Raw genomic sequence first — 25,780 nt, 5'->3', positions numbered from 1 at the left:
GTTCCTGCTTCTGTCCTCTTAGCCAAGAGATATTCAGAAAGATACTAACAAAAGCAGCAAACTGTTATCACGACCTTACGGTGTGCACTGGCCTAAATGCTTATGCACCTTAACAAACCTATGAGGGAGGTACTGTGATTATCCTCAAGATGAGGAACCTGAGGCTTAGAAGGATTTGAAAACTCACCCAAGATCTCACAGCTAACAAGAGGCAGAGTGAGGATTCGAACCTGGGCCGAGTCCAGAGCTGATGCCCTCCAACCCCCGACATTAAGGCACTGGTTAAATCTAAGAGGGAGCCACTGTAAGTTCCCAAGTTGGTAAAGGCACACTCACCTGCCCCGTCAGGAGTGATGGCTCCCAGTTTCACAGCTAGAGGGTAGCCCAGGTCTCTGTAATGCTCCAGTGCATGCCCGTTGCCCCCGGAGCTGTCAAAGAACCACTTCCCACACAGCACAGAGCCGTCGGTCAGATTCAACCAGAGGTTTTCTCGCAGGTCACACCTGGCACACTTCCAACCACTGTAAAATCATCAGACAGCAGTTAGCACAGCCAGAGTACAAGGCGTGATTAGAAAATTAACATCTAAGAAAATGGAGTGTCTCAAGCTGGGGGCAGTTGGGGCAGTCACAGGAGACCATCAGTGGAATAACAGAGATCCATTCCAGAGCAGCAGGGCCACTCAGTAACCTGCCTGCCTCCCAAATGGGGGCCAGCTCCTCCCAGCTCCTTCGAGATGGTTCTTTCTTTCTTTTTTTTTTTTTTTTTAAGTCTTTTATTTATTTATTTATTATTTTTGGCTGTGTTGGGTCTTCGTTCCTGTGCGAGGGCTTTCTCTAGTTGCGGCAAGCAGGGGCCACTCTTCATCGCGGTGCGCGGGCCTCTCACTATCGCGGCCTCTCTTGTTGCGGAGCACAGGCTCCAGACGCGCAGGCTCAGTAGTTGTGGCTCACGGGCCTAGTTGCTCCGTGGCATGTGGGATCTTCCCAGACCAGGGCTCGAACCCATGTCCCCTGCATTGGCAGGCGGACTCTCAACCACTGCGTCACCAGGGAAGCCCCGAGATGGTTCTTTTACTTTAGAAAAGACACAGAACCTGAGGGTAGGAGGCAAGGTCATTTCCTTAAAATTCCTTACATGAGAGACTGTGGAGCCTGAGTAAGCTTAAAACATTAAAGATCCCATGTGTATAAACACCTGAAGTTCCAAAGCATTAGCCACAAGCAGTAAGACTGGTTTAAACAAAACTCTACTACACTGACCATCTAAATTAAGTAGAAAGGAAAACAACTTAACTGAAGGTTGAATGTCAAGTATGTGCCAGGGGCTTTACAGAACTTTTATCATTTAATTCTAATAAACACTCTTCAGCATTATTACCATCCCCACTATCAAAGGGAGAAAAAGCCCCGAGGTACCATGCCTTCCCTAAGACCACACAGAACAGGAATGCAGTACAGTCGGGGTCCAACCAGAAGGGACACATTCCTCATCTACCTGCTCTTTCCCTCCAGCACCTGCCTCTGGAAACACACTGGCATCTGATTACAGAAGGTGCGAAAGGAGCCTAAAGAGCATTCCAGCCAAAACGTGACAACCAAAGATTATTGTCCGTCTTTGTAAGTTGGGGGCCCCAGAAGCAGACTCTGAGACAAAGATGTGAATGCAAATGGCTCATTTGGGAGGCTATCCCAGGAGGCACCCTAGGGGAGTGAGGGAAGAGAGACTGAAAGGGCAGGAAGCCAGTGCAGGCACTGTGAACAAGCAGATGACCCCATGGGCCACTGGGGCTCAGTCCGGCTGGGCAACTCCAGGAGACAGTTACCCCACCCGAGCGTAGGGATCTAGGGTGTTCATCCCTCCACTCCACAGTCACTGGCTGAGGGCCGTTCCAGGAGCACAGGAGGGAGCACGGCTCTGCAGCGTTTCTGACTGTCCGGTGCACTGGCCCACCTGGCTCGGGCAGGCAGAGAAAGCCCTCAAGCGAGGAGCTGCAGGTGCTCACAACCGGAGGCCTTAGGGTGGGGATGGGCTCCAGGGCAGGGGCTGGCCATGGTCAGCGTCTACTACAAAGGTAGAGATAATTCTAGAGAGCAGTTTTGAGCTTTTTAAAAAAATTAATTAATTAATTAATTTTGGCTGTGTTGGGTCTTCATTGCTGTGTGCGGGCTTCCTCTAGTTGCAGCAAGCAGGGGCTACTGTTCGTTGTGGTGCACGGGCTTCTCATCGCGGTGGCTTCTCTTGTCGCGGAGCACAGGCTCCAGGCATGCGGGCTTCAGTAGCTGTGGCTCGAGGGCTCTAGAGCACAGGCTCAGTCGTTGTGGCGCACGGGCTTAGTTGCTTCGCGGCATATGGGATCTTCCCGGACCAGGGCTCAAACCCGTGACCCCTGCGTTGGCAGGCAGATTCTTAACCACTGTGTCACCAGGGAAGTCCCAAGCTTATTTTTTTTTTTTCCAAGCTTATTTTTAATAAAAGGCATCTGATAAGAAAATATATAATTGCTAATTCAGTGAAGAGGTAGAAAAATAAATATTCCTTTGGCCCGTTTTGGGGGGGAACGTTCCATTTTGCTGTCTGACCCTCACCTTGGAGGAATCCTGACTCCATTGTCTAACTGGGTGAGGTTATTTGCATATTTGGACACTGGCAATTCATTTTCCCACGTATCTGGGTCCTGCTTTCTATATGGAGATTTTGAGCTGAGAACTGCATCACAAGCAATTGTTACCTGTAAGACAAATATAGATGTGATATATTAAAACAGCTTGAGAGAACAGCAACTTCTATAAAATGAATTTTAAAGTTTATTAATAAATACAGCTTAATTCAAGAAAATTCAAAGAGCTCAGTTACCACGAGAGCAAGATGCTAGTTTCCTGACTCCAGCACATTCTCCCCGGGTCTAGCTAGGTTTTATCCTGGCCTGGAGTTTGCAATAGTAACAATGACACAAGATAGCAAAGAACCAAATCCAGTTTGTAAACCCAAGCATAAGAGTCAGATTTAACCATTGCTACCTCTTAGCAAGTGGAGTGAAAAGTATAAGGTGAACAATTTACAAGGGTGAAATTAGCAACAGGAATGCCTAGGATTTACCCAAGTGGTGTGTTTTACTCCTAACAAATATACACCCAGACAACCGATATCCTCAACTCGTCACACAATGATATGTGGTCAAGGGCACTTGAATGAAATGCAAGCAGCATGGCTCCATTTCTTAATCTAGTGCAAATGTGACACTGGATGGGGACATGCCTGGATGTCTCTGTGTCAGATCAGCCCACATCATGAGCAAATCTGTGATATCTGGCTTGGCACCAACTGACCACGGGGGAGGGCGGACTCTCTGCTTTCTCCCAAACCCCACTGATTCTGGATATATGCCTCTCGCCACATTCACTACTTGCTTAATGCTATAAAGCGATTTCTAACTCTCTTTAAAAACATATTCCGGGGCTTCCCTGGTGGCGCAGTGGTTGGGAGTCTGCCTGCCAATGCAGGGGACACGGGTTCGCGCCCTGGTCTGGCAGGATCCCACATGCTGCGGAGCAGCTAGGCCCGTGAGCCACAACTGCTGAGCCTGCGCGTCTGGAGCCTGTGCTCCGCAACAGGAGAGCCCGCGATAGTGAGAGGCCCGCGCACCGCGATGAAGAGTGGCCCCCGCTCGCCGCAACTGGAGAAAAGCCCTCACACAGAAACAAAGACCCAACACAGCCAAAAATGGATAAATAAATAAATAAAATAATTTAAAAACATATTCCGATGAGAATGCAAAATGGTGCAGCCACTTTGGAAAATAATTTGGCAGGTCCTCAAATGGTTAAACAGAGTTACCATATGACCCAGCAATTCCAATCCTAGGTATACACCCAAGATAAAAAGAAATACGTGTCCATGCAAAAACTTATACATAAATGTTCATAGAAGCATTATTTATAACAGCCAAAAGTAGAAATGACCCAAATGCCCATTAACGATAAATGGATAAAATATTGTATTTTGATACAATGAAATGTTATTCAGCAATAAAAAGGAATGAAGTAGTGATACATGCTACAACATGGATGGATCTTGAAAATATACGCTAAGTAAAAAAAAAAGCCCGCCACAAAGAACCATGTATTGTATGATTCCTTTTGTATGGAATGTCCAGAATAGGCAAATCCACAGAGACAGAAAGTACATTAGTGATTGCCAGAGACTAGAGGGAAATGAGATAGTTGTGACGGATGCCCAACTCTGAATATAATAAAAGCCATTGAATTGTTTGAAAAACAATTTTTAACAAAAATCTGTATTCTACATCACTAGCGTCCTGTACAATTAGCTGAACTTCATACAGAATATTTTCCTCTGGGTAGCACTGACAACGGACCCCAGAATGGATTAAGAGACAAGCTCTGTGGTGACCTAAATGGGAAGGAAATCTAAAAAAGAGTGGATATATATACACGTACAACTGATTCACTTTGCTGTACAGCAGAAACTAACAGAACATTGTAAAGCAACTATACTCCAATAAAATAAAATAAGCTACAAGGAAAAAAAAAAAATAGAGACAATGGAGGAAGTTCCCTCAGCTGCCATCCCACTCCCACCCCGACCCAGGCTCTGAGCAATTCCTATCAGTCCTACATCCAAAATCTATTTGCAGTCTACCTCTTCTTGATTTCGGCCATACCCATCCTTGCTCAGCCATCGTCCCAGCTCACCCGAATGGCCACACAGCAGCCTCCTTACGCTCTCCTTTCTCCCACTCTTGCTCCCTTTTCTCTGCCTGGCAGCCAGTGATCTGCTGTGAACATTAGATCCCATCCTTCTCCAGCTTAAAACTCTCCAAGGTTATACTAAACACTACCAATTGACTACACCGGGCTACCCACAGTCAGGAAAAGGAAAAGGTCCCTGCCCTCAAAAAGCTTATACTCCATTACAGATCAGGCAATCAGGCATTCATAAATATATTTAAACCTCTTTTTTGGGGGGGGAAGTGTTTATTTGATAGAAGTTTTTTACTTGATTTACAATGTTATATTAGTTTCAGATGTACAACATAGTAATCTGATATTTTTATAGCTTATACTCCATTTAGAGTTATTATAAAATATTGGTTATATTCCCTGTGCTGTACATTATATCCTTGTATTTTATTTATTTTATACCTAGTAGTTTGTGCCTCTTAATTCCCCCTTCCCCTATCTTGCCCTTCTCTAAACCTTTTAAAAAATATTCCCATTCATCTCCCACAAGAAATGTTTCCTTTCAAGTATCAAAATTCATCTCCCACGTCCTTCCAGTAATGCCCCTAGAAAACAAGGTTGAGTTCACCATGAGCCCCTTCCTGATTTTATGGGTTTGGGCCATGCTGCCTTAGCACTTCTGGCTACACATCCTAATCTTTTCAGTCTGGTCTGTTACAACCTCTTTGTTGTTTCACTGACTACCTCGATCCCTTCCCTGTCCTCCTCTGAATCTTCTCCACCCTATTAGGTCTTTTTTAAGTGTTCTAGTTTGCAATGCACAGTGATAATAATAAGAATATAATATTCTCTCTTTTCTTTGAATATCCTTCCTGGTGACACTCAACAAAATTTCCTTAATCGTCTAGGACGTTATAAAACACTGACCTAGTGTTTTCAGAATACCACCTAGAGGCCCTTTTTATGGATCATATATGAAGGTCAGGATCCATTATCCTATAATTATACTGTGAATTATCTCAAGTACAGGGGTGTTCTGGAATTGGCTCAAACTGGCTTACAGACTTGTTAAATTTTAAGAAATTCTGCAAGAGGGTTTTTAAACACAGCCATTATTAAAAATTAAATTCTATAAGCTCACAATTAAATATATTTTTAAAAGGTAACAAATATTCAAAACTCTTCACTCCCTAGTTGTGTTACTCTATCTTAATAACTAATCTATATGCCCTTGAGGTCACGTACATCCACGTTATGCGAACGGTGAAAACTCTATGTGAGGGTGTCCTACTACACATCTCTTCCCAACACTGCATTCGGTGACATGTTAGCCTGAAATGGGAGTATTTACACCATGGAAATCAGCAAACATTACAATGCAGGGCTTTGTTCCCAGGGAGCTAGTTGCTAACCAATTACAAGCACACCAAGGCTTGAGTTCCTGACTCTAAAATGAGGCATTAGATTTCAGGCTCTAAGATCCCTACTGAGTCCCAAACACTATGTCTCTGTGACCCCTGTAACACTAAGAGGTAGTTTAACTTTCTGGTAGAATCTACAGAGTACCTATTTGGAACTGATTTCTTTTTTTTGTGCTGAGAAACTCAAGAGGTGACGAAGAGTCACCTGGTTGGGTGAGTTCAATATTTTTGTTATTTAAAAGCTGAAAAAGAGAATTATCAAACATCAAAAATGTAGCAAAAGCATGAAAAGAAATTATAGTAACTAGCATCTGTTATATAGATAAATCTTACCAGTTACCATCAGATAAATCAGGCTTTTCCTTCTATCTCTCCACCTCAACTTCCAAACAATTCTCTCTCTTTTTTTTAATTCTTAAAGTATTTCTTAATTCTAAAAGACTCTGTATTAAAAATTATAATATATATTGCTGGATATGGATTTCTATGACACTTCACTTTTCTATAAAAGTGTTCACACTTAGGATTATGTTCTAAATATAGGAATAATGAAAAGTACTTAAAGGTTCTCATTAACTTTTCTCACATAACGACTTTTTCTTCATAAGGGAGTGAGAGAAAAATCATTTCTCATGACATTCATTCACAATGTGCTTCTTTTTTGACAGCAGATATAACTCAAGAGTTATATTAAACAAGGGCAGTGAGAACTCTCAGTTGTATACAGATATAAGCTTTAGTAGATAATATCAAGTAATGGCACGGGGTAAGACCATTTTGTCCATCATATATTTTGTCCTTGATCACAGCCACATGAGTGACACAGGGAACTGGAGAAAGCAGAGGTAATTCAATTCTGTGCACATTGCTAAAACGTATGCATTTGGTACTAAAAAAGATATGCTATATCAAATAATTAGAGGAAAGAGCTACGGTAGCTTAATACACAAATTTTTCACTTCTATGGTCTTATGTTTAGGTATAAAGTAGATCAGAGGCGAAAGAGGCTGAATGGTGGCAACCTGGTCCCTAATGACATGGGAATCCCAAGCACAAACGCCCCCTCTTGGCAGGGGCACATGAGCAGGGGACTGTAGACAGAGTCACACAGCATCTGAAAGAATCAGGGACCTAAAGACCTGGCTTTGGTTCTAGCAAAGCTTGAGGAGGGGAAAAAATGAACTGGAATGTCTAACTCTGCCATCTGCAGCCAGGCTCTGAGCAGTCAGGATGCAACCGAGTAGAAAAGAGGAAAAGAAAGGAAAGGGAACATAAGAAAGGATGGAGCGGCGGAGACAATACAGGAAATGAGGGAAGAGCAGGAAAATGGTCTGGGTCCCCACAGGATTCGAGAATCAAAATAAAACGGAGCCTGACTTCCTTACACCACCGCCACCAGCTTTAAGTTGTTCAGGAAGATAAAAGTTGCTCCACAAAAAAGAAGGGAAGGAAAGGGAAAAGAACTCACCGCTAAACCTAAATTCTAAAACCTAGAAAGCAGTCTTCATCCTCAAAGGAACACATTTATCACAGAGCTCCTGGAGACCTGAGATTTGTAAATATTGGGTTATTTTCATAATCGTGTTGCTGTTGTTTCTAGGTGGAACTCTTTTATGTTTCCCAAACAAAATTTTACCTGGAAGGCCAACATGCAGAAGAGACAAAAATTTTAGGCGTCCCTCTGATCAGAAGGCAGCACCTCTCCAGCAGTCCCTGCACATCTCGGGGGCACAATTTGAAAATCTAAGCACCAGACTGTGATTCACGGGTGGGAAGAAGCCAGCCCACCTGGAGCAGGCCGGCCAGTGAGCAGTGAAGCCCAAACAGCGCTGGAAGTAACAGGCAGCGGAGGGTACACGGCCCAGCGTTACTGAAAGGGAGCCCTGCGAGGCCCTCTTCGCGGAGGAGAAGCGATCTGCTTCTGTTCCCGCTCCTCCTTCTCCTCCTCTCTCATTCACCCCGCCTTCCCCACCGCCCAGCGCACACACACTGCACACGCACACACACCTGACACAGAGAGTCACGCGCATCTAGCTAGCAGCCGTGCACACTCACTGACCAGGGCTGGTAACTCCTCAATATTTGGTAGTGCTATTTCATAGTGGTCTGGGAATATAACAAGTTTGGCTTCATCTTCATATTCGTAATCGTCGCTATTTAAATCGTCATCAGTATCTAGATCTGAGGAGAAAACAAAAACAAAGAACAAGAAGTGAAGAAAGAATATTCCACACCAAGGCAGCACTCACTGGGAAAGACAGATATCCACAGGGCTGACAAACCAAGGGCGCAGCATTTACAATTCAGCCATCCATCTGCCCCAAGCCAGGAATAGGAGGCCTTTCCGTCCTTCCTAAGTTATACACACTTATCTTCAAGGGACAGAGGTATAAAGAAGACTAAGTCATATCATAAAGCTTTACAGTTAAAATAGACATTTGTGCTAGATGTTCAATTCTTAGAGATGTTTAAAGGAATAGCCTGGTCATTATGCTTTGTCGGGTACCTGACTCCTGATTTCACAAGAATGGGTTGGACTGTTTCTTACAACACAACAGAAGAAAGTACATGGGTTTGAGATTAGATAAACCTAGGTTCAACTCCAGGTCCAAAGTTTAATGTTTCTTCGGGCAAGTCACAGGCCTCATTTGTAGAATGGAGATAACACTTATCTCACACAGTTTATATGGAGAATAAATAAGAAATTGTAAACAAGAGACCTGGCACATAACAGGTTGCCAATAAATGGTAACAATTATTTTAAAATAAAATCTCAATTTCCCTCCCTCTGTCTCTATCTCCCCCATCCTCTCCCTCCCTGCTAAGAGCTGTGGAAATACTGCATAGTAAGCCAGAGGGGGAAACCCCGTAATATAAGTGGTCCTGTTGTCCTCAGGTGGTGGAGAATTTTCAGTAAGGAAGTCTGGCCTGTTATCTAACAAGTCATCACCTCTTTACTTGGCTCATCTCTGGGAAAGGTCAGGCAAAGGCTCAAGGAAATGTCCTGTCACAATATTTACATGGACATTTCAGCCTTGTATTCACATGGATACCAGAATCCCAGATCATGTTTGTATATTTAGACATCTGGAACTATGGTGACAAACAGCTCTCGAACCATCTTCTACTCACACACACACACACACACAAACCCACACACAAACAGGTACACGAATATGGGCTCTATAAACAGGAGAAAGTTATTTTACTAGATGAAGCGCCAGCTGAGAACCAAAGGATCTAGATTCTGTTACTACCTTGCTGTATGCCTCAACCTGGAATCTTTTTATGTACAGTTCTGCTCTTAAATTCTCAAAGGGAGAGCAGTTTTAAGCGGAAAATGAGATACAGCTAAAATGCAGTCTATACATTTTGATAAAAGATTCTAAATAATAAGAATCAGAAATGCCAAAATAAACAAACAACATTGTTAGGTAGCCATAAGAGGTTATTTTGACAAAACGCAATATTAAAGAAGAGTCTAAGAGTTTAAGAAGTAACTACAGGCATTTATTTAAAGAAAATGACTCAAAGACAGACATTCTATGTTATAAAAATCTGAATGCCCCAATACCTGTAATTTTTAAAAATTAGAACCTAAGTGTTCAATGAGAATGATGTTGGGACTTCCCTGGTGGTCCAGTGTCTAAGACTCCACACTCCCAATGCAGGGGGCCCAGGTTTGATCCCTCGTCAGGGAACTAGATCCCACACGCCACAACCAAGAGTTCGAATGCCACAACTAAAAACCCTACATGCCGCAACTAAGACCCGGCTCAGCCAAATATTAAAAAAAAAAAAAAAAAAAAGAATGGTGTTGAACCCACTAGAATATTACTTAAGTGATATTTTTTTAGACTGTGTAGAAACATGGAAATGTTTATGCCATGTTAATGCTAAAAATACAAAATTCACCTTCACTGAAAAGACAACTTTGTAGTAGTTATGTTCATAGACAAAAATCCAAAGGAAATCTGAACAAATGAAAATAATGAATGGGGACTTCCGTGGCGGTCCAGTGGTTAGGACTCCACGCTTTCACTGCCGAGGGTGCGGGTTCAATCCCTAGTCAGGGAACTAAGATCCCACAAGCAGCAGAGCATGGCCAAAAAAAACAAAAAGAAAAGAATGAATGGATGAACTTTATTCTTAAATTTTTCTTTATTATATTGTGTTTATTATATTATATTTGGTTACTTAATGATTTTAAGTAACCAAAGTATAAATCGTTTGGTTTTGTGTACACAGTCAGCTCATATAACATATTATCTAAATGTCTTTTTTCCAGAGAAGACATCTGCACTTAATGCTAATTCAAATCTTACCTGGCCAAAAACAATGATAAACTAAGGCCAAAAAAAAAAATCCCACCCTGACATTGACCAGCTACAGAAGCCTGGGCAAGTTCTTTCCAAGTTCATTTTCCTCATGAGTAGGCTATGGATAATATTATCTACCCCCTAAGATTGTTGAGAGGATTAAAGAAGATAAGGTTTTAAGGTACCTAGTTAGGATCTGGTAGGTGTTAGGGGCTCCACAGACAGCTGCCATCACCCCTACCATCACCCTCGCCATCGTTGTCATCTCTTCTCTACGCTCCTGACAACTAACAAAAGCACAAGTGACCTCCCTTCCCTTTGGTTGCCCAGCTGCAAAACAATCCTGAAGTCAGTTTCAGGAGGACCAGGATATCATGGGGGATCTTCTATGTGATCTGAGTGTGGAGAAGATATGAACTTCAAATGCTTCTAGACTGTAAGCTCTAAGCGCAGGAAGTGGGTCTTATTCACCTTCTAAATCCCTAGACCCCGCACAATGCCCAGCACACAGCACACACTCAGTAAACATCTGGGAAAGGAGACTTTAGGAAGTTAAGAATACCAGCATGTTTAACGACAACAGCAAAGCAAGAGCATCCAAAGGGCTGTTACAGTTTTGGGGTTTTTTTAATTGGTAACTGATGTGTGTTTAAAAAAGCAAGACTACTGTCGTGCAAAAAGGCATAGCTTTGTTGGGCTTCCTTACACTTATAGTTTACTTTTATTTTTATTCTTAATTCACTGGGATGGAAGGGGACCATGATCTTTCCCAAAAACCTTAATCCAATTTAGGGGAAAGTCAGCAGAGGTAACCTACACTCTGAATCTAAGGGACAAAGCTAAGGTTTCTCCTGCATATATGTGACCCCACAATCCTAAATGTAAATCTACAATTTCCAAATTTCTCTAATTAGAGTTTCACCATCCCAAAACATCTAGTTGAGGAAACTATAGAGTAACCATAGCCTAGGGACCAGCAGTACGAGTACCCCCAACCTCTCCCAGCAGCTACTTTCCACGGGGACTATTAACTGGCAATACCTGGATGGGACCTTTTTCAAAGATAAAAAAAAATTTTTTTTAATTACCTCTTCTTTAACTCTACTTACTGATCTGCTCAGATACCTGAGAGAAGTGGCTGAGACCACAGCCATTCCAAGAAGTAACTATGAAGCAGCACAGCAGAGGAAAGGATCCCTAAATCAAACTAGGGCAGTGAAGCCCGGCTCAGAGTGCTCTCAGCCTGACTGTATTGGCGTTAATTCGTGTGCTGGAGGTGAGCAGTCTGCTGCACCAGTGCCGTGAAATCGGACCAACTGCTCGCCCTCACGAGAAGGTACGGAGGCAGCTCCTTGAACATAGACCCTGTTCTTAATGACCTGCTTCAGATGGAAACAGCAAAATCGAGTTTACTTGAAACTTCTGGTCATTATAGGCACAGATGAGTTTTCTGAACAGGCCCATTCCTGGAACTTTCCACAGATGTTCTGTTTTCAACCTGTTCTTCATCAAGTATGAATGCCAAGGCTAAAGACAAAAATGTGGAATGTAAGCTCTCTGAGGTTTAGCAGTAGCTCTTCGACATCCCAGTCTTCAGACATGGAAGAACTGACTCATTTACTCCTGTTTGTGAAAGGTGAGGGGGCCGGTAGGGGAGTCAATAAAAATGTGAACATTTAACACTTTTTTTTTTTGAATTTTTGAATTTTATTTTATTTATTTTTTTATACAGCAGGTCCTTATTAGTCATCAATTTACATTTAACACTTTTATGACATACCAAAGATATGGTATTTTTAATTAAATTTATTAGCAGGTCTTTACACAACTACACACATTTGTAGCTTTAATGTATAGAATATACGAGATTAGGCCAGAATCACATCACAAGTCCTGGGGTATTTCTTTGAAGATCCCGGACTCCCTTCCATTCCCCCTTCTCTCTTTCCATCTCATAAAACAGTAAGTTCTCTATCAGCCTACTCCCAAAATTCACAATCTTTCATATCGTTGTAAATTACCTTTGTCAAAGACAGCCTAATAGTGTCCCTTTCTAGCTTAAAAACGTTATTGCAGAGCTACCCACACTTTCCCAGTTCACAGCACCCTTTAGCATCCCAGCAATTCTTGCACAATACCAAGAATTGGCCCTAAACCAAAAGAAATGCCTGATAGTTCTTTTTATTTAGTAGTTCGGTCCAAACAACTTATTAAGTATTTATGTTCTAATAAGTTAGGAACCATTTGAAAAGATAATACACATAAATTGAAAGGAAATGAATGTTTTATTTCACTCATAAATAACCGTAATTCCTTACTAAGGGGACGTGTATACCTGTGAGGCACTACAGAACTTCTCTTTGAATCAGACTAGACGCTGTCTCCCTTATTTCCCATTCCACATTTATTTTCACATGGTACTTGCCTTTTACCACAGAAACCACTAAAAAAAAAATAGCTTCACAAAGACATGAAGTCACTGAAAGGAGTATAGGATACTCTAGTAGCGAGACTACATCAAGCTAATCTCTCATGCAATGTTCAAGCATCACTGTGTTCCCCTGAAGAGTTAAAATATCCTGTGATTTACCGGTGAGTTAGTTGAGGCAACCTGGAGTGCCTCAGGACACAGTTTTGGGAACCAAAGTGTTAATGGCTCCCCATGGCCTACAGGAAAAAAGTCTAAAAGCATGGTATATGTCTAGACTATTGCTGGAAGAATACACAACATATATAAGAATGTACAAGCAGAAAATATTATTTGTCTCTGGGCAGAGTAACTAAGTGGCTGGGAGACAGGGAAGAGAGAGAGGAAAACTTACTTTTCATTATGGAAGCTCTTATAACTTTTGAATTTTAAGCTTTGTCCATGTGCTATGTATTCAAAGAATACTTTAAAAATCCTAAATCCTAAAAGAAGCATACAATTTCTATGATTCAAAAATTACAAGAATTGTCATTGTTGATTCTAAAAAAAAATTACCAGCAAAAGCTAGACCTGAGGGAAGGATCCCTTAACTGGGGTTTCACTTAGATGACTTTCAAGGTAATCAGGAGGAAGAGTGCCTTGAATGCAGGGGCAGAATGAGGCTCAGGAGACTTGAGTAAGCAATTCAGCACCAGCTAATGGCCTCAGTTTCCCTTATAAAATCAATACTGAAGGTCACAACTAAATGATTCAATGGTTTCAATATCACTGCTGAACCAATGAAAAGGAATTAGTCACAAAGTCATTAAGTAAAAGGGGATAAAAAGCTTCTATCCAGGAAAAAGCATTAGTCATCTGCATGTGTTTTGTGAAGGGGATAAAGGGTCATCATAACTACATTTCAATAGCAATGAAAAGGTACTTTGTAGTCAAAGAAACAAAGAGGCTACAAGAGAGTTCTCCTCCTCTTCATGAAGAGACAACCCAATGTCCCTTTTAGGGAAGGAAACTGTGGCAGAGGCTACTAGCTGCCTCCCAGTATTCATTCTCCCTTTCTTCCTTAGTAACACACTTTATTCAGTTAAGAGATTTTACTTTCCAGCCTCCTGTGCAGCACACAGCATAGCCATGTGACCAAGTTCTGACCAGAGAGGTGTAAACTAAAATGTTGCATGGGGATCTATGAGAAGGCTGACAAAAAGAAGTTGAATCCCCTGGGAGATTAGATTTTTTTTTGTCCTTTCCCCTTTGTCTTCCCTGCCTTCCAGAATGGGGATGTGATGGCTGGAGTCCCAGTAGCCATTTTTGGACCATGAAGTGACCATGAGGTTAGAAATTACAGGACAGGATAGAAGGTGAAGTAGAAATATGGGAAGAACCTAGATCCTGATGAACATGAGGCCATCACATCAGCCTGGATTTGCTGCTTCCCAACATCCTCTACATGAAATGAGAGAAATAAACATCTACCTTATTAAAATTCACCAATATTTTACATTTCCAATTACATAAATCAGGGTAGTTCTAATACAGTCCTTCACTGAAATTAATTTACAGGCCATACCACCTTGAAAACAGAGCTGTGATCAGTGTGGCAAGAGAAAAGTGCCTGCTACTGGGAGCTACGAGGGGGTATAAATCAGAGCTTGCAAAACTTAATCCTTACTAATATAAATTAGTGATGCATCTGAGTATAAAACAATAGAGAGAACTGGGGCCTAGGACAAGCCCCAGAGTGCCAATGGCATTCAAATTTAAACTTTTTAAAAAGTGGTACAGTCCAAATAGAACATTTTTGCTGGGCTGTGAGTTTTAGGCAGATCCTGTGGCTTTCTAAGACATGAAATGTTGAGAGAACACAGAGAGCAGGTATAGAAAAAGTCCAACTGAAATGAAAGGGTGGGCTAATTCTCCCAGGAAGCAATGGAGGGGTCCACACAGTATGAAGCACAAAACCTCAGTGCTTACCTTTGGATTAATTTTTAAAACAATTACTTGACAATATCTGCTACCACCAGTATGATCACTAGAGAAATCAAACTGCAAGGTCTTTTGAGTAAAAGACACAAAGGTTAGGGACTTCCCTGGTGGCACAGTGGTTAAGAATCCACCTGCCAATACAGGGGACATGGGTTTGATTCCCTGGTCTGGGAAGATCCCACATGCCGTGGAGCAACTAAGCCCGTGAGCCGCAACTACTGAGCCTGCGCTCTAGAGCCCGTGAGGCACAACTACTGAGCCGGCGTGCCACAACTACTGAAGCCTGTGCGCCTAGAGTCCATGCTCTGCAACAAGAGAAGCCGCCGCAATGAGAAGCCCACGCACCACAACAAAGAGTAGCCCCCACTCTCCGCAAATAGAGAAAGCCCGAGGGCAGCAACAGAGACCTAACGCAGCCAAAAAATTAATTAATTAAAAAAGAAAAGAAAAGCAGCTAATTTATTTAAAAAAAAAAAAAGACACAAAGATTAAAGGATAAGAGGTCAGCTAACTTCTTTATTCAACCAAAGAAAATAAAGAAAAATAACAATGTAGGTCAAAATATTCAATTATTTCCACATTCAAGAATGCCATGCCAATGTCATTTAATTCAGAAGAAGTCAATTATCTCTACTTGTGGAAGGGAGCCGAAGGCTTATAACCAAAACATCAGAATGCACTCAATCATTGCAGCTTTCTGGCTCATTCTAAGCTGCTTTGAGTCTAGTTGGGTAATCTGGGTTGTGGTCCAAAGCCATGACAAGCAGTGGGAAAGATTGGCCTGTGTGGAAAAACCAACTGCAGATAAGCCTCACTAAGAAAACCATGGGCTGAAAATCAGGAGCGAAGACAGCAAGGGTGGGCCCAGTGCAGGGTAACAGAGAATCCAAGTGGGACGGAAACTCAGCTCCAAGACTGTTTCCAATGGCTTTGCTTGTCAAATAATTAATGTGTCTTTTTATTACAGAAAAAGAATTTAAATACAGATAAGCAAAAAAAAGAAAACTAAAATCACCTCAATTTCACCACCAAGAAAGAGTTACTATTAACAATTTGGAGAGTACATTTTGTCAGTCTCTACTAGACTCTCAGTTATATATGTATATGAGTATGTGTGTACACACATACATATATATACACATACGTATATGTACGTACATACAGATATACACACATACACATACGTATGTGTACACACATATAGATACACATACATACACACATATGTATATGTGTGTATAAATTTTCTTTACCAAATGAAATTACAATATGCAAACAATTTTGAAATTCCTTCCAAACAATAATCCTAGGCGTTTAGAGATACAAACTTGTTTGGTCAAAAATTATCAAACCACTTTTTCTCCTGGGAAAACCATATCAGAAGTTTAATATGAAATATGATCACTTTGCTGTACAGTAGAAACTAACACAATATTGTAGAGCAACCATATGGCAATAAAAATTAATTAAATAAAAAAAGAAATATGATCATGAGTACATGATATAGAAGCCAGTATGTATTTGCATGAGCAAAACTGGCTCTTCTGAATGAGGGAAACAGAAGAGCACTATTAAGCAAACACCACAGTGATCACTGTTACAGGCAAGATCCACTAATGGATGATAAAATTAGTAGGCAAAACTTTAAGGAAAAACAAGTATTAGTATAGTCTCCAAGTATCACTCCCAAAATATTTATTAATTATACTGTAATCTCATAGTGGAGAAACCCAGCAGACACTACCTGACCAAGCAATCAAGGTTAACATCACCAGTGTGAAGACAGCTCAGCTCCATGTGCCCCCTGATACCAGGCCCTGAGAAGGGCCCATCACCTGTGTGGTATTCTTGCCAAAAATGCACTTCCTCAGGCTTATCATGAAGTAACATGATAAACCCAAATTGAGGTACGGTCCACAAAACAACTGGCCAGCACTCTTCAAAAGTGTCACAATTATTAAAGACAAAAAAAGTCTGAGGAACTATCACAGATTACACAGGATTAAGGAAACATGACAACCAAATACAACATGGGATCCTGGAACAACAACAAAAAAAATGACATTAGTAGAAAAAAATAGTGAAATACAAATAAAGTCTGTAGTTTGGCTAATATTAAAAAAAAGAAAAACTATCTCTTCTTTAAAGGCAGTGAAAAAGGAGGCTAGAAACAGAATTACAATTTCTCTCCAGTCACTATCAGCATAATTGCTTCAAAACACTAACCCAACAAGAGTGCTGTAAACATTCTTCACCACCAGGTAAACACAAAGTGGAGACAGATCATCTCGAGTTAAATTGGTTCCTCTCATCCTTAAATTGTAGAGTAATAAACAACCTATGATTCCAAATCAAACATGCACATGCACACACATACACACACACAGAAAATCCAGGCACACTATTGATAACTATTTACATTACCTAAAAAAATCTTGGAATTCCTCCTTTTGGGTAAAGCTCCACCAGATGCCCCTCTTACCTTCTGAAAAGAGAACAAGAGATTGTTAAAATTCAGCCTATGCAACAGATGATTGGGGGTGGGGGTAAAATCTCAGAGGTTCCTAGTTTTTATAAAAGGCCAAGAGGAAATATTCAACCCGGACTAGAGATTCCAGGGTAAACAGGAACTTGACCCAGGTCCACAAAGGTAGGTGAAGGGCAATGCTACCGTTCTACCTGATTATGTTTTCACCAAATTATCAAGAAAGCACCTCTGGAAAGGGAAGTGAAACCAGGGTCAAGGTGAAGTGGACACTTCAACTTCAAATCAGCACAGGCTCCCGAGAGGCTGGAGCCCATGCCCTGACTGGAGCTACTCTGGAGAAATGGTAGCTCCAGGAGGGAGGCTCTTGTTCCCCTGCTACCCACTGGGCCCCCTGTGCTTGGTCCTAGGTGTGCACAACTACTACTGTTGAAAGAGTTCATAAATATTAATAAAGAGTCACTGATATTCTGGTCATAATAAGCCTCAATCTAACTGCCCTAAACAGTTTTGGAGCCCCAGCTGATGGCTGTTTGCCATCCTAAGCTCCATGTATTCTCTACCTCTGGTGGAAGTCCCCAGCAGCAATGAAATAAACGTCTACCAAGTGGTTATGCAAAAGAAGTCATTCATTACCCTTCTGATACTTGCACAAGAAATTTTACTCTCAAATAGGACTATTAAAATGTTTGTTTCAATGGCCAAAACTCTTATTTCCACACTGCGTGTTCTTCCTGTTATTAGAAAAGAGCACGTTTCTAACACACCGCAGTGTGGGTCAAACCCCAGCATCTTTTCAAGCAGCCACATGTTATCGCAGCACCAAGGCCCTGCTGCTGCTTTAGTTTGCCCTCCTATCAGTCTTAAGTCTCCTTTCCCACATTTTATTATTCCGCACTGAAAATGGACTCATCTTTGTGATTCTCACAATAAGTTTTTACAGCTTCTACTTTAAGTTTATAGTTCGCATCTCAGGAATACAAAATTATTGAACCCTTTAGCTCAAAATCATGTCTCTCCAAATACTAATGCCACATTCGCGTCACCGCTCTTAGAATCCGTCTCCTCCAAGATCTCAAAGCCTCTGTTCCTCTCCCCTCCACTTGCCTGCCTCAAAAAAGGATGAGATAAAACCTGCACCAAAGGCATATTTAACCATCCACATTTACCAATCCTGGAGGTCACTTGCAATCTCTCTATGGAAGTTTACGGCATCCTTTCACTTGTTCCAACCTCAATGTCCCCTCCACTCCTGCGTGACAGTGAGGGGAGAAAGGAGATGAGGAGCTGCAGGGAGACCTGCTGGACCATGAGGCTCTCCCCAGATGAGACAGTCACACCTCAGACTCGGATTAGATCCACTTCCTTTCAGGAAAAAAAACCCCACAACTACCAGGTCTTCCTTCAAAAGACCATCATCTCTGTCCCTGCATCAGTCACCACTAGAAATTGACAGGGTTTGAGAAACTGGAACTCCTCAGTCAGCAGACGTGACTGTCAGACTCTGTGCTGGAGCTCAGGCTGCAAAGTGAGTGAAGACACGCTCCAACCCCTGAGGAGCTCACCAGCAATAGGAGGGGAACATGATGCAAACAAAGAGCACAGAACGGATTCTGGTGAGTGTTAAGAGAGGTGAGGATCATATCATAAGGAAGAAATGATAGTTCTGGGGATGGAGGGGATGGGCAGGGCTGGTGAGGTAAGAAGAGCAGCAGTCCTGGCATATAGCAGCTGCTCTGTAAATATGTGTTGGTTGGTTGGATGGATGGATGGATGGATGGATGAATGGATGGACAGATGGATGGATAATGGATGGGTGGTTGGATGATGGATAGATATATGGATACGCTGACCACAGGGAATACAACAGGTAAAAAAGGAATGGGGGGTAGAAGTAGGGCATCCCCCCAAAAAGATAACAGCACGTACAAAGGCCTGAAATCATGATGTGTTCCAGAAAGGAGAAGTGGTTTGCTATGTCTAGAGCACAGAGCTGGTGGAATAAGAGGGAGGGTTAGAAAGGTTCCAGGGGTCAGATCATGGGAGGCCTTGTAATCACATGCAAAAGAGTTTGGACTTCATCCTGCAACAAAGAGAAAGACATACGAGATTTAATAAGCTTCAGGGTGTCACAGATGCATAGGTATATGCACTTGAAAAGATCGCTCTGGGTGCAGCATGCAGACTGGGTGGGATTGAAGGCGGCAAGTATGAAGGAAGGAAGATTAGTCAGGAAGCTACAGCACTAGCCCTTTTAAGGCATAATGAGCACTCAGACAAGAACAGGAGGGATGAAGAGGACAGGACGGACTTCCAAGCTGTTTGGGAGGCCCAGATAACTGGACTTGGTCACCAACCTGCCATGGAATGAAAGCAGAATCCAAAGGAGGTCTAAGTCTCTAGAATTCAAGCCGTCTTGAATTCTAGAGGGTGTAGTGAAGATGGTGAAAACAGAAAAGCTTTAAAGCTTTCATTGAAGGATGGGGTGACTGAAGGAGGACTCAAATTAGAGTTCTGTGTTGTGCTCTTTTTTAAGGTGGGAGAAGAAATCCAGAAGAGGGAGATGTTGGAGGTGTAAGAGGGAGTGGAGTTAATGAAGGTTCCGAGGCAGGAGGAAAGGGACCACAAGGACAGAAAGAACACAGCTTCTCTCTGAGATGTATGGAAACATGTGAGGTGTGCTGAGATGGGAGGAAACGAAAGTGGAACCACTGTGGATGAGTTCCCAGGAGGCGAGGCAGGAGCTCAGGGGATTCCTGTCCAGGGGTCCCTGTTTCCTCTGGAAAGTACAAGTCCGATCGTTTTCTGAGAATGACAGGTAAAGTCTTGCAGAAAGCATCCAAAGTTTGGAGTGGGAGGGGGAACAGGCTAGATTTGCTGGGCAGTGAGAGGGCCCAGCAGAAGGGAGAAGGCCAGGAATTTGACATGGTCCCAAACCCCATGGCAGTGTGTGCAGGATTCCTAGTGGTGCATCCATGGAAGCAGAGGATGATACTGATGATGGGCTGGCTGGGGTTCTGAAGGACAGTAAGGAGGCCAGACAAGGGGAGGGTCAGTTGAGGGTACTGGTGATAGGAGAATGTTTAAAGTCATGGATCCTGAGAAGCGGGTGAAACAGATCAAAATAGAAATAAATGAGTGAAAGAGCTAAAATGAGATAGGGTTGTGGTCAGAGAGTGAAATATTTAACTTAAAATTTCAGAGGCAGGGGCTTCCCTGGTGGCGCAGTGGTTGAGAATCTGCCTGCCAATGCAGGGGACACGGGTTCGAGCCCTGGTCTGGGAAGATCCCACATGCCACGGAGCAACTAGGCCCGTGAGCCACAATTACTGAGCCTGCGCGTCTGGAGCCTGTGCTCCGCAACAAGAGAGGCCGCGATAGTGAGAGGCCCACGCACCGCGATGAAGAGTGGCCCCCGCTTGCCGCAACTGGAGAAAGCCCTCGCACAGAAACGAAGACCCAACACAGCCATAAATAAATTAATTAATTAATTTAAAAAAAAAATTTCAGAGGCAGAGCTAACTGCATTCTGTAATTCTGCCGCTAGCTTTGCGACCCTGAGCAAGTTATTTCAAGTCTCTGGGCCTCAGCTTCATTTTTTTCCCCTCAGTTTCCTAAAACTTCATCACTTTACACTAAGACAGATGATACAAAGCAAACTTTATCAGAATTGTTATGTCCCACCTAACGGGAGTAGTGAATGTAAATCATATAGTATTAGGCCAAGGTTAGATTACTGTAAAGCTAATCATTCAGTTTATAACCTATCTGACCTGCTGGTCTTTCTTCCTCCTCTTCCTCCTATTCTCCCCACTGTCCAATTTGGGGATCTCTCCTTTGTCCAGAACTTAAACAGAGAACATATTAGGTAGGCTGGGGTGAGAGATCAGATGAACTTCAAATCAGCGTTGACTATACAGAAGATCCAAGATAGTCTACAAACTATTAGGACTAAAGTGAAAATTGAACAGTATTGCTAAATATAAAATCAATATTTGAAAATTAATAATATCTCCAAACGACATGGATAACTAATTAAAATACATGAAAAGATAAAAAAGCAGTAACAATAGTTACAAAAATTATAGGGTACCTTAAAAATATCTAACAAAAATAAAAGCTCCTTTACTGAAAATTACAAAATATTTTTGAAGGACATAAAAGAGACCTGAATCAATAGAGAGGTATGCCATGTTGAACAGTCATTCAGTTAATATTTATGAAGCACCTACTATGTGCTGGGCACTACTGAGTGCTGAGGACACAGAGGTGAACAAAACAGACCAGACTCCCTGCCCTCATGGAGCTTAGGCAATGATATAGACTAGAGATCAGTCTACAAATTCAATGTGATCGCTATCAAAATCTCAACAGGATTTTTTTTAACTAGATGAACTGATTCCAAAATCCATACAGAAAAATAAACATCCAAATCCAGGAATTTTCTAGGAAAAAAATGAACATGGAAAAAGTGCTTGCACTCCTAGATATCAAGACTTGAGGCACCAACACAGAGACAGACAAATAAGAGCAACAAAACAGAACTGAGAACCCCCAAGCAGACCCAAGTGTGAATGGCAAGTTAAAATATTTGTTTTAAATGTCACTATAAATCATCGGAGAAGGTTGCACTCCTCCAGTAATAGTGGGACAACTGGTCATCAATACGGGGGGGAAGAAGCAGATTCCCACACTTGACGCAATTATAAAAATAGATTATAGGGACTTCCCTGGTGGCGCAGTGGTTAAGAATCCGCCTGCCAGTGCAGGGGACACGGGTTCGAGCCCTGGTCCGGAAGATCCCACATGCTGCGGAGCAACTAAGCCCGTGCGCCACAACTACTGAGCCTGTGCTCTAGAGCCCATGAGCCACAACTACTGAGCCCACGTGCCACAACTACTGAAGCCCATGCGCCTAGAGCCCGTGCTCTGCAACAAGAGAAGCCACTGTAATGAGAAGCCTGCACACCACAACGAAGAGCTGCTCCCACTCACCGCAACTAGAGAAAGCCCACACGCAGCAACGAAGACACAACGCAGCCAAAAATAAATAAAATAAATAAATAAATTTATTTTTTAAAAAAAAGATTATAGATGAATTAAAGACCTAAAATGTTAAAACATTAAAACATTCACAGTCTCTCTCTTTCTCTCCCTCTCTCTCTCACACACACACACACACACTTCTTTAAAAAAAAGTATTGGAAGAAATATCTTTATGACCTTGAGTTGGGAAACAATTTCTTAGACAAGCTACAAAAAGCACAACTCATAAAAGGTTAATAAATCTGAATAGATGAAAATTCAAAACTTCTGTTCTACAATATAATTCATAAATGAAGTAAAAAGACAAGCCACAGACCACAAGAAAATTTTGTACATAACACAAATTTTTGGTATCCAGAATGTAAAAAGAACTAATCAAACTTTTAAGAAAAAGATAAACCCATGGAGAAATAGGCCAAAAATATAATATGCAAGTCAGAGAAAAGAAAAGGAAACTGGCTAATAAATGGATGAAAAGACCTTCAACCCTCACAGGAGGAAATGCTGAATATTTAGATGCCACTTTACAACCGTTCTATTGGCAAAAATCAGAAGTCTGACCAAGCATTAGTGAGGGTGCGGGGAAACAATCATAATCATGGCAGATTGGAGTGTACACTGGTGCAACCACTCCAGGGAGGAATTTAGCAATAACCAGTAAAAATGAAGGTAAGCATACCCATGAGCCAACACTGCCACTTCTAGATACATTTCTGAAAGAATTCTTGCACATGTTCCCCCAAGAGAAATGTATAAAATTGTTAATTGGTACATAGTTTGTAGAAGCAAAAAAAAAAAAATGGAAACAATCTAAATGTTTTCATCAATGGGAGAACAGAATAATAAATGACCAGGTACTCATAAGATGGAACACCAAACAACTATTGAAATGAATTAAGTACATCCGGATGCATCGAAACATGGATAGATTCTGTTGAAGGGGATAGCTCTAGGCAGAATTAGAGGTAGCAGTATGATAATATTTACCTATATCTTTAAAACACATAAAGTCATACTATATATTGTTCATGAATACCCACAACTAAATAAAATATAATGACAGGCATGGGAATGAGAAACAGCAAATTCACAACAGAGGTTACTTCTGCAGACGGAGGAGACCAAAAGGGACTTGAACTTTTAGGAAAGCTCTTTCTCTCACTAAAAAAAAAAAAAAATCTGAAGCAAAAATATCCAAATTTTTTTTTTTTATTTCTGATTTTTCTATCCATGAGTGTTTCTAGCATTATTTTCTGTACTTTTTGACTTGATTTTTTTTTCCATCAGCAACCCATGTCTTTCTTAACAACTCCGATCAGAGGCTTAGAGGAAGAGAAACATAAAACTGGTTAAGTTAAGGTTTGGGAAGTCTATGAATTTCTGCCAACAGTGCTAGTTTTGTTTCCTATCATCCAAGAGAATGAGAAGTTATGTGGGCATAGTAAAATCTCCATGTGATGAACCCCACTAAAACAACGTTACGGGGAAGATGTCAAGGCCAGTTCTCCCAAAGTGTGCACCTCACCTCACGCACGTGTCTCTTCAGGTACATGTAGACACTCTGTCCAGTTTTTCGAAAATGTCTTTCCACATGCTCCCTTCCAAAGGCCAAAAATGTATTCATGCATACATAGAGTCCACCTTCAGAATTCTAGAAGAAAGAGACAGGTTACATTAGTCAAGTAGTCTAGACACAGAAAAAGGGAAGGGGAAGGAAGGCAAACGATGACAAACAATGAACACAAAGCCTGGCAAAAGGCCACCTGGCCATCATAGTCATCTCCAGTGACCTCCGAGGGCTCACAGTCACCCAGAGGCAGCTCCCGCCACAACCCTGGGTTCCCGGTGCTCCCAGACAGCTGAGCACAGTCTCACAGGCACGGAGATCCTCAGAGGCCTTGGGAAATAAACATGCCTGCCTGACTCTCCAAACTGGGGTTAGGGACAATCACGGATAGAAGAATGTTGGCAACTGATCCAACGACCGTCACTTCATAAACTAATGTTATTTTTTTACTTTTATTGAGGTATAGTTGAGTTACAATGTTGTGTTAATTTCTGCTGTACAGCAAAGTGATTCAGGGCTTCCCTGGTGGCGCAGTGGTTAAGAATCCGCCTGCCAATGCAAGGGACATGGGTTCAAGCCCTGGTCCAGGGAGATCCCACATGCTGCAGAGCAACTAAGCCGGTGCACCACAAATACTGAGCCTGCGCTCTAGAGCCCGCAAGCCACAGCTACTGAAGCCTGCATGTCACAACTACTGAAGCCTACGTGCTACAACTACTGAAGCCCACGCACCTAGAGCCCATGCTCCTCAACAAGAGAAGCCACCGCAATGAGAAGCCCATGCACTACGAAGAGTAGTCCCCGCTCCGCAACTAAAGAAAGCCCACACGCAGCAACGAAGACCCAACGCAGCCATAAATAAATAAATAAATAAATAAATTTATTTTTTTAAAAAGTGATTCAGTTATACATATATATATTCTTTTTCATATTCTTCTCCATTATGGTTTATCATGGTATTGATTATAGTTCCTTGTGCTATACAGTAGGACCTTGTTGTCTATCCATCCTATATATAATAGTTTGTATCTGCTAATCCCAAATTCCCAATCCTTCCCTCCCCCAACCCTCTCCCTTGGCAACCACAAGTCTGTTCTCTATGCAACGACCAACAGTTCAATGGTTCATCATCGTTCTTCCTCATTGGTCACTGCAAGTCTCCAGAACATACAGTCTTTCTATCCTTTTAGTAGGACAGGATGCTTCAAAGATATTGTTCTCTTCCTTTGGTGATGCATGATATTTGATGGTACCCATTAATAAATGATAACAATTCAATAAATAAATAATAACGTAATAAGTAAATAATAAAGGATGGAGTCCTCAAATTATTACATGCCTGATATGTGCCAGGTGCTTTGCACATATTATTTCTAATCCCAACAATACTGCAAGCTGCTTAGTATTACTTCTATTTTATAGTTTAAAAAAAAACTAAGGATAGGGCTTCCCTGGTGGCGCAGTGGTTGAGAATCTGCCTGCCAATGCAGGGGACACGGGTTCCAGCCCTGGTCTGGGAAGATCCCACATGCCACGGAGCAACTGGGCCCGTGAGCCACAATCACTGAGCCTGCGCGTCTGGAGCTTGTGCTCCGCAACAAGAGAGGCCGCGACAGTGAGAGGCCCGCGCACCACGATGAAGAGTGGACCCCGCTTGCCGCAACTGGAGAAAGCCCTCGCACAGAAACGAAGACCCAACACAGCCATAAATAAATAAAGTAATTAATTAATTAAAAAAAAAAAAAAAAAAAACTAAGGATAAGTCACTTGCCCAAGTTCACACAACTTGTGTCAGAGTTAAACTTGAATCTATTTCTCTTTTATCCCTCTC

The 25,780-nt window shown here is 42.0% G+C and overlaps 1 protein-coding gene across 2 annotated transcripts in view; it reads right to left on the bottom strand.

Annotated features, from left to right (window-relative positions):
* USP13 (ubiquitin specific peptidase 13) overlaps positions 1-25,780 on the bottom strand; it is a 120,582-nt gene that overhangs the window by 71,771 nt on the left and 23,031 nt on the right. For both annotated transcript variants that reach the window (XM_059920575.1, XM_059920574.1), the window contains exons 2-6: positions 23,908-24,033; positions 17,276-17,336; positions 8,184-8,305; positions 2,589-2,731; positions 337-521 (exon numbers count right to left, since the gene is read on the bottom strand). In XM_059920575.1, the coding sequence (XP_059776558.1) occupies positions 337-521; positions 2,589-2,731; positions 8,184-8,305; positions 17,276-17,336; positions 23,908-24,033 (637 nt within the window). The remainder of the gene's footprint in view (positions 1-336; positions 522-2,588; positions 2,732-8,183; positions 8,306-17,275; positions 17,337-23,907; positions 24,034-25,780) is intronic.

Source organism: Balaenoptera ricei, chromosome 4 (assembly GCF_028023285.1).
Source record: "Balaenoptera ricei isolate mBalRic1 chromosome 4, mBalRic1.hap2, whole genome shotgun sequence".
NCBI classification, from domain to species: domain Eukaryota; kingdom Metazoa; phylum Chordata; class Mammalia; order Artiodactyla; family Balaenopteridae; genus Balaenoptera; species Balaenoptera ricei.
The sequence above is the reverse complement of the archived record's forward strand: the minus strand, read 5'-3'. Positions and strand labels throughout refer to the sequence as shown.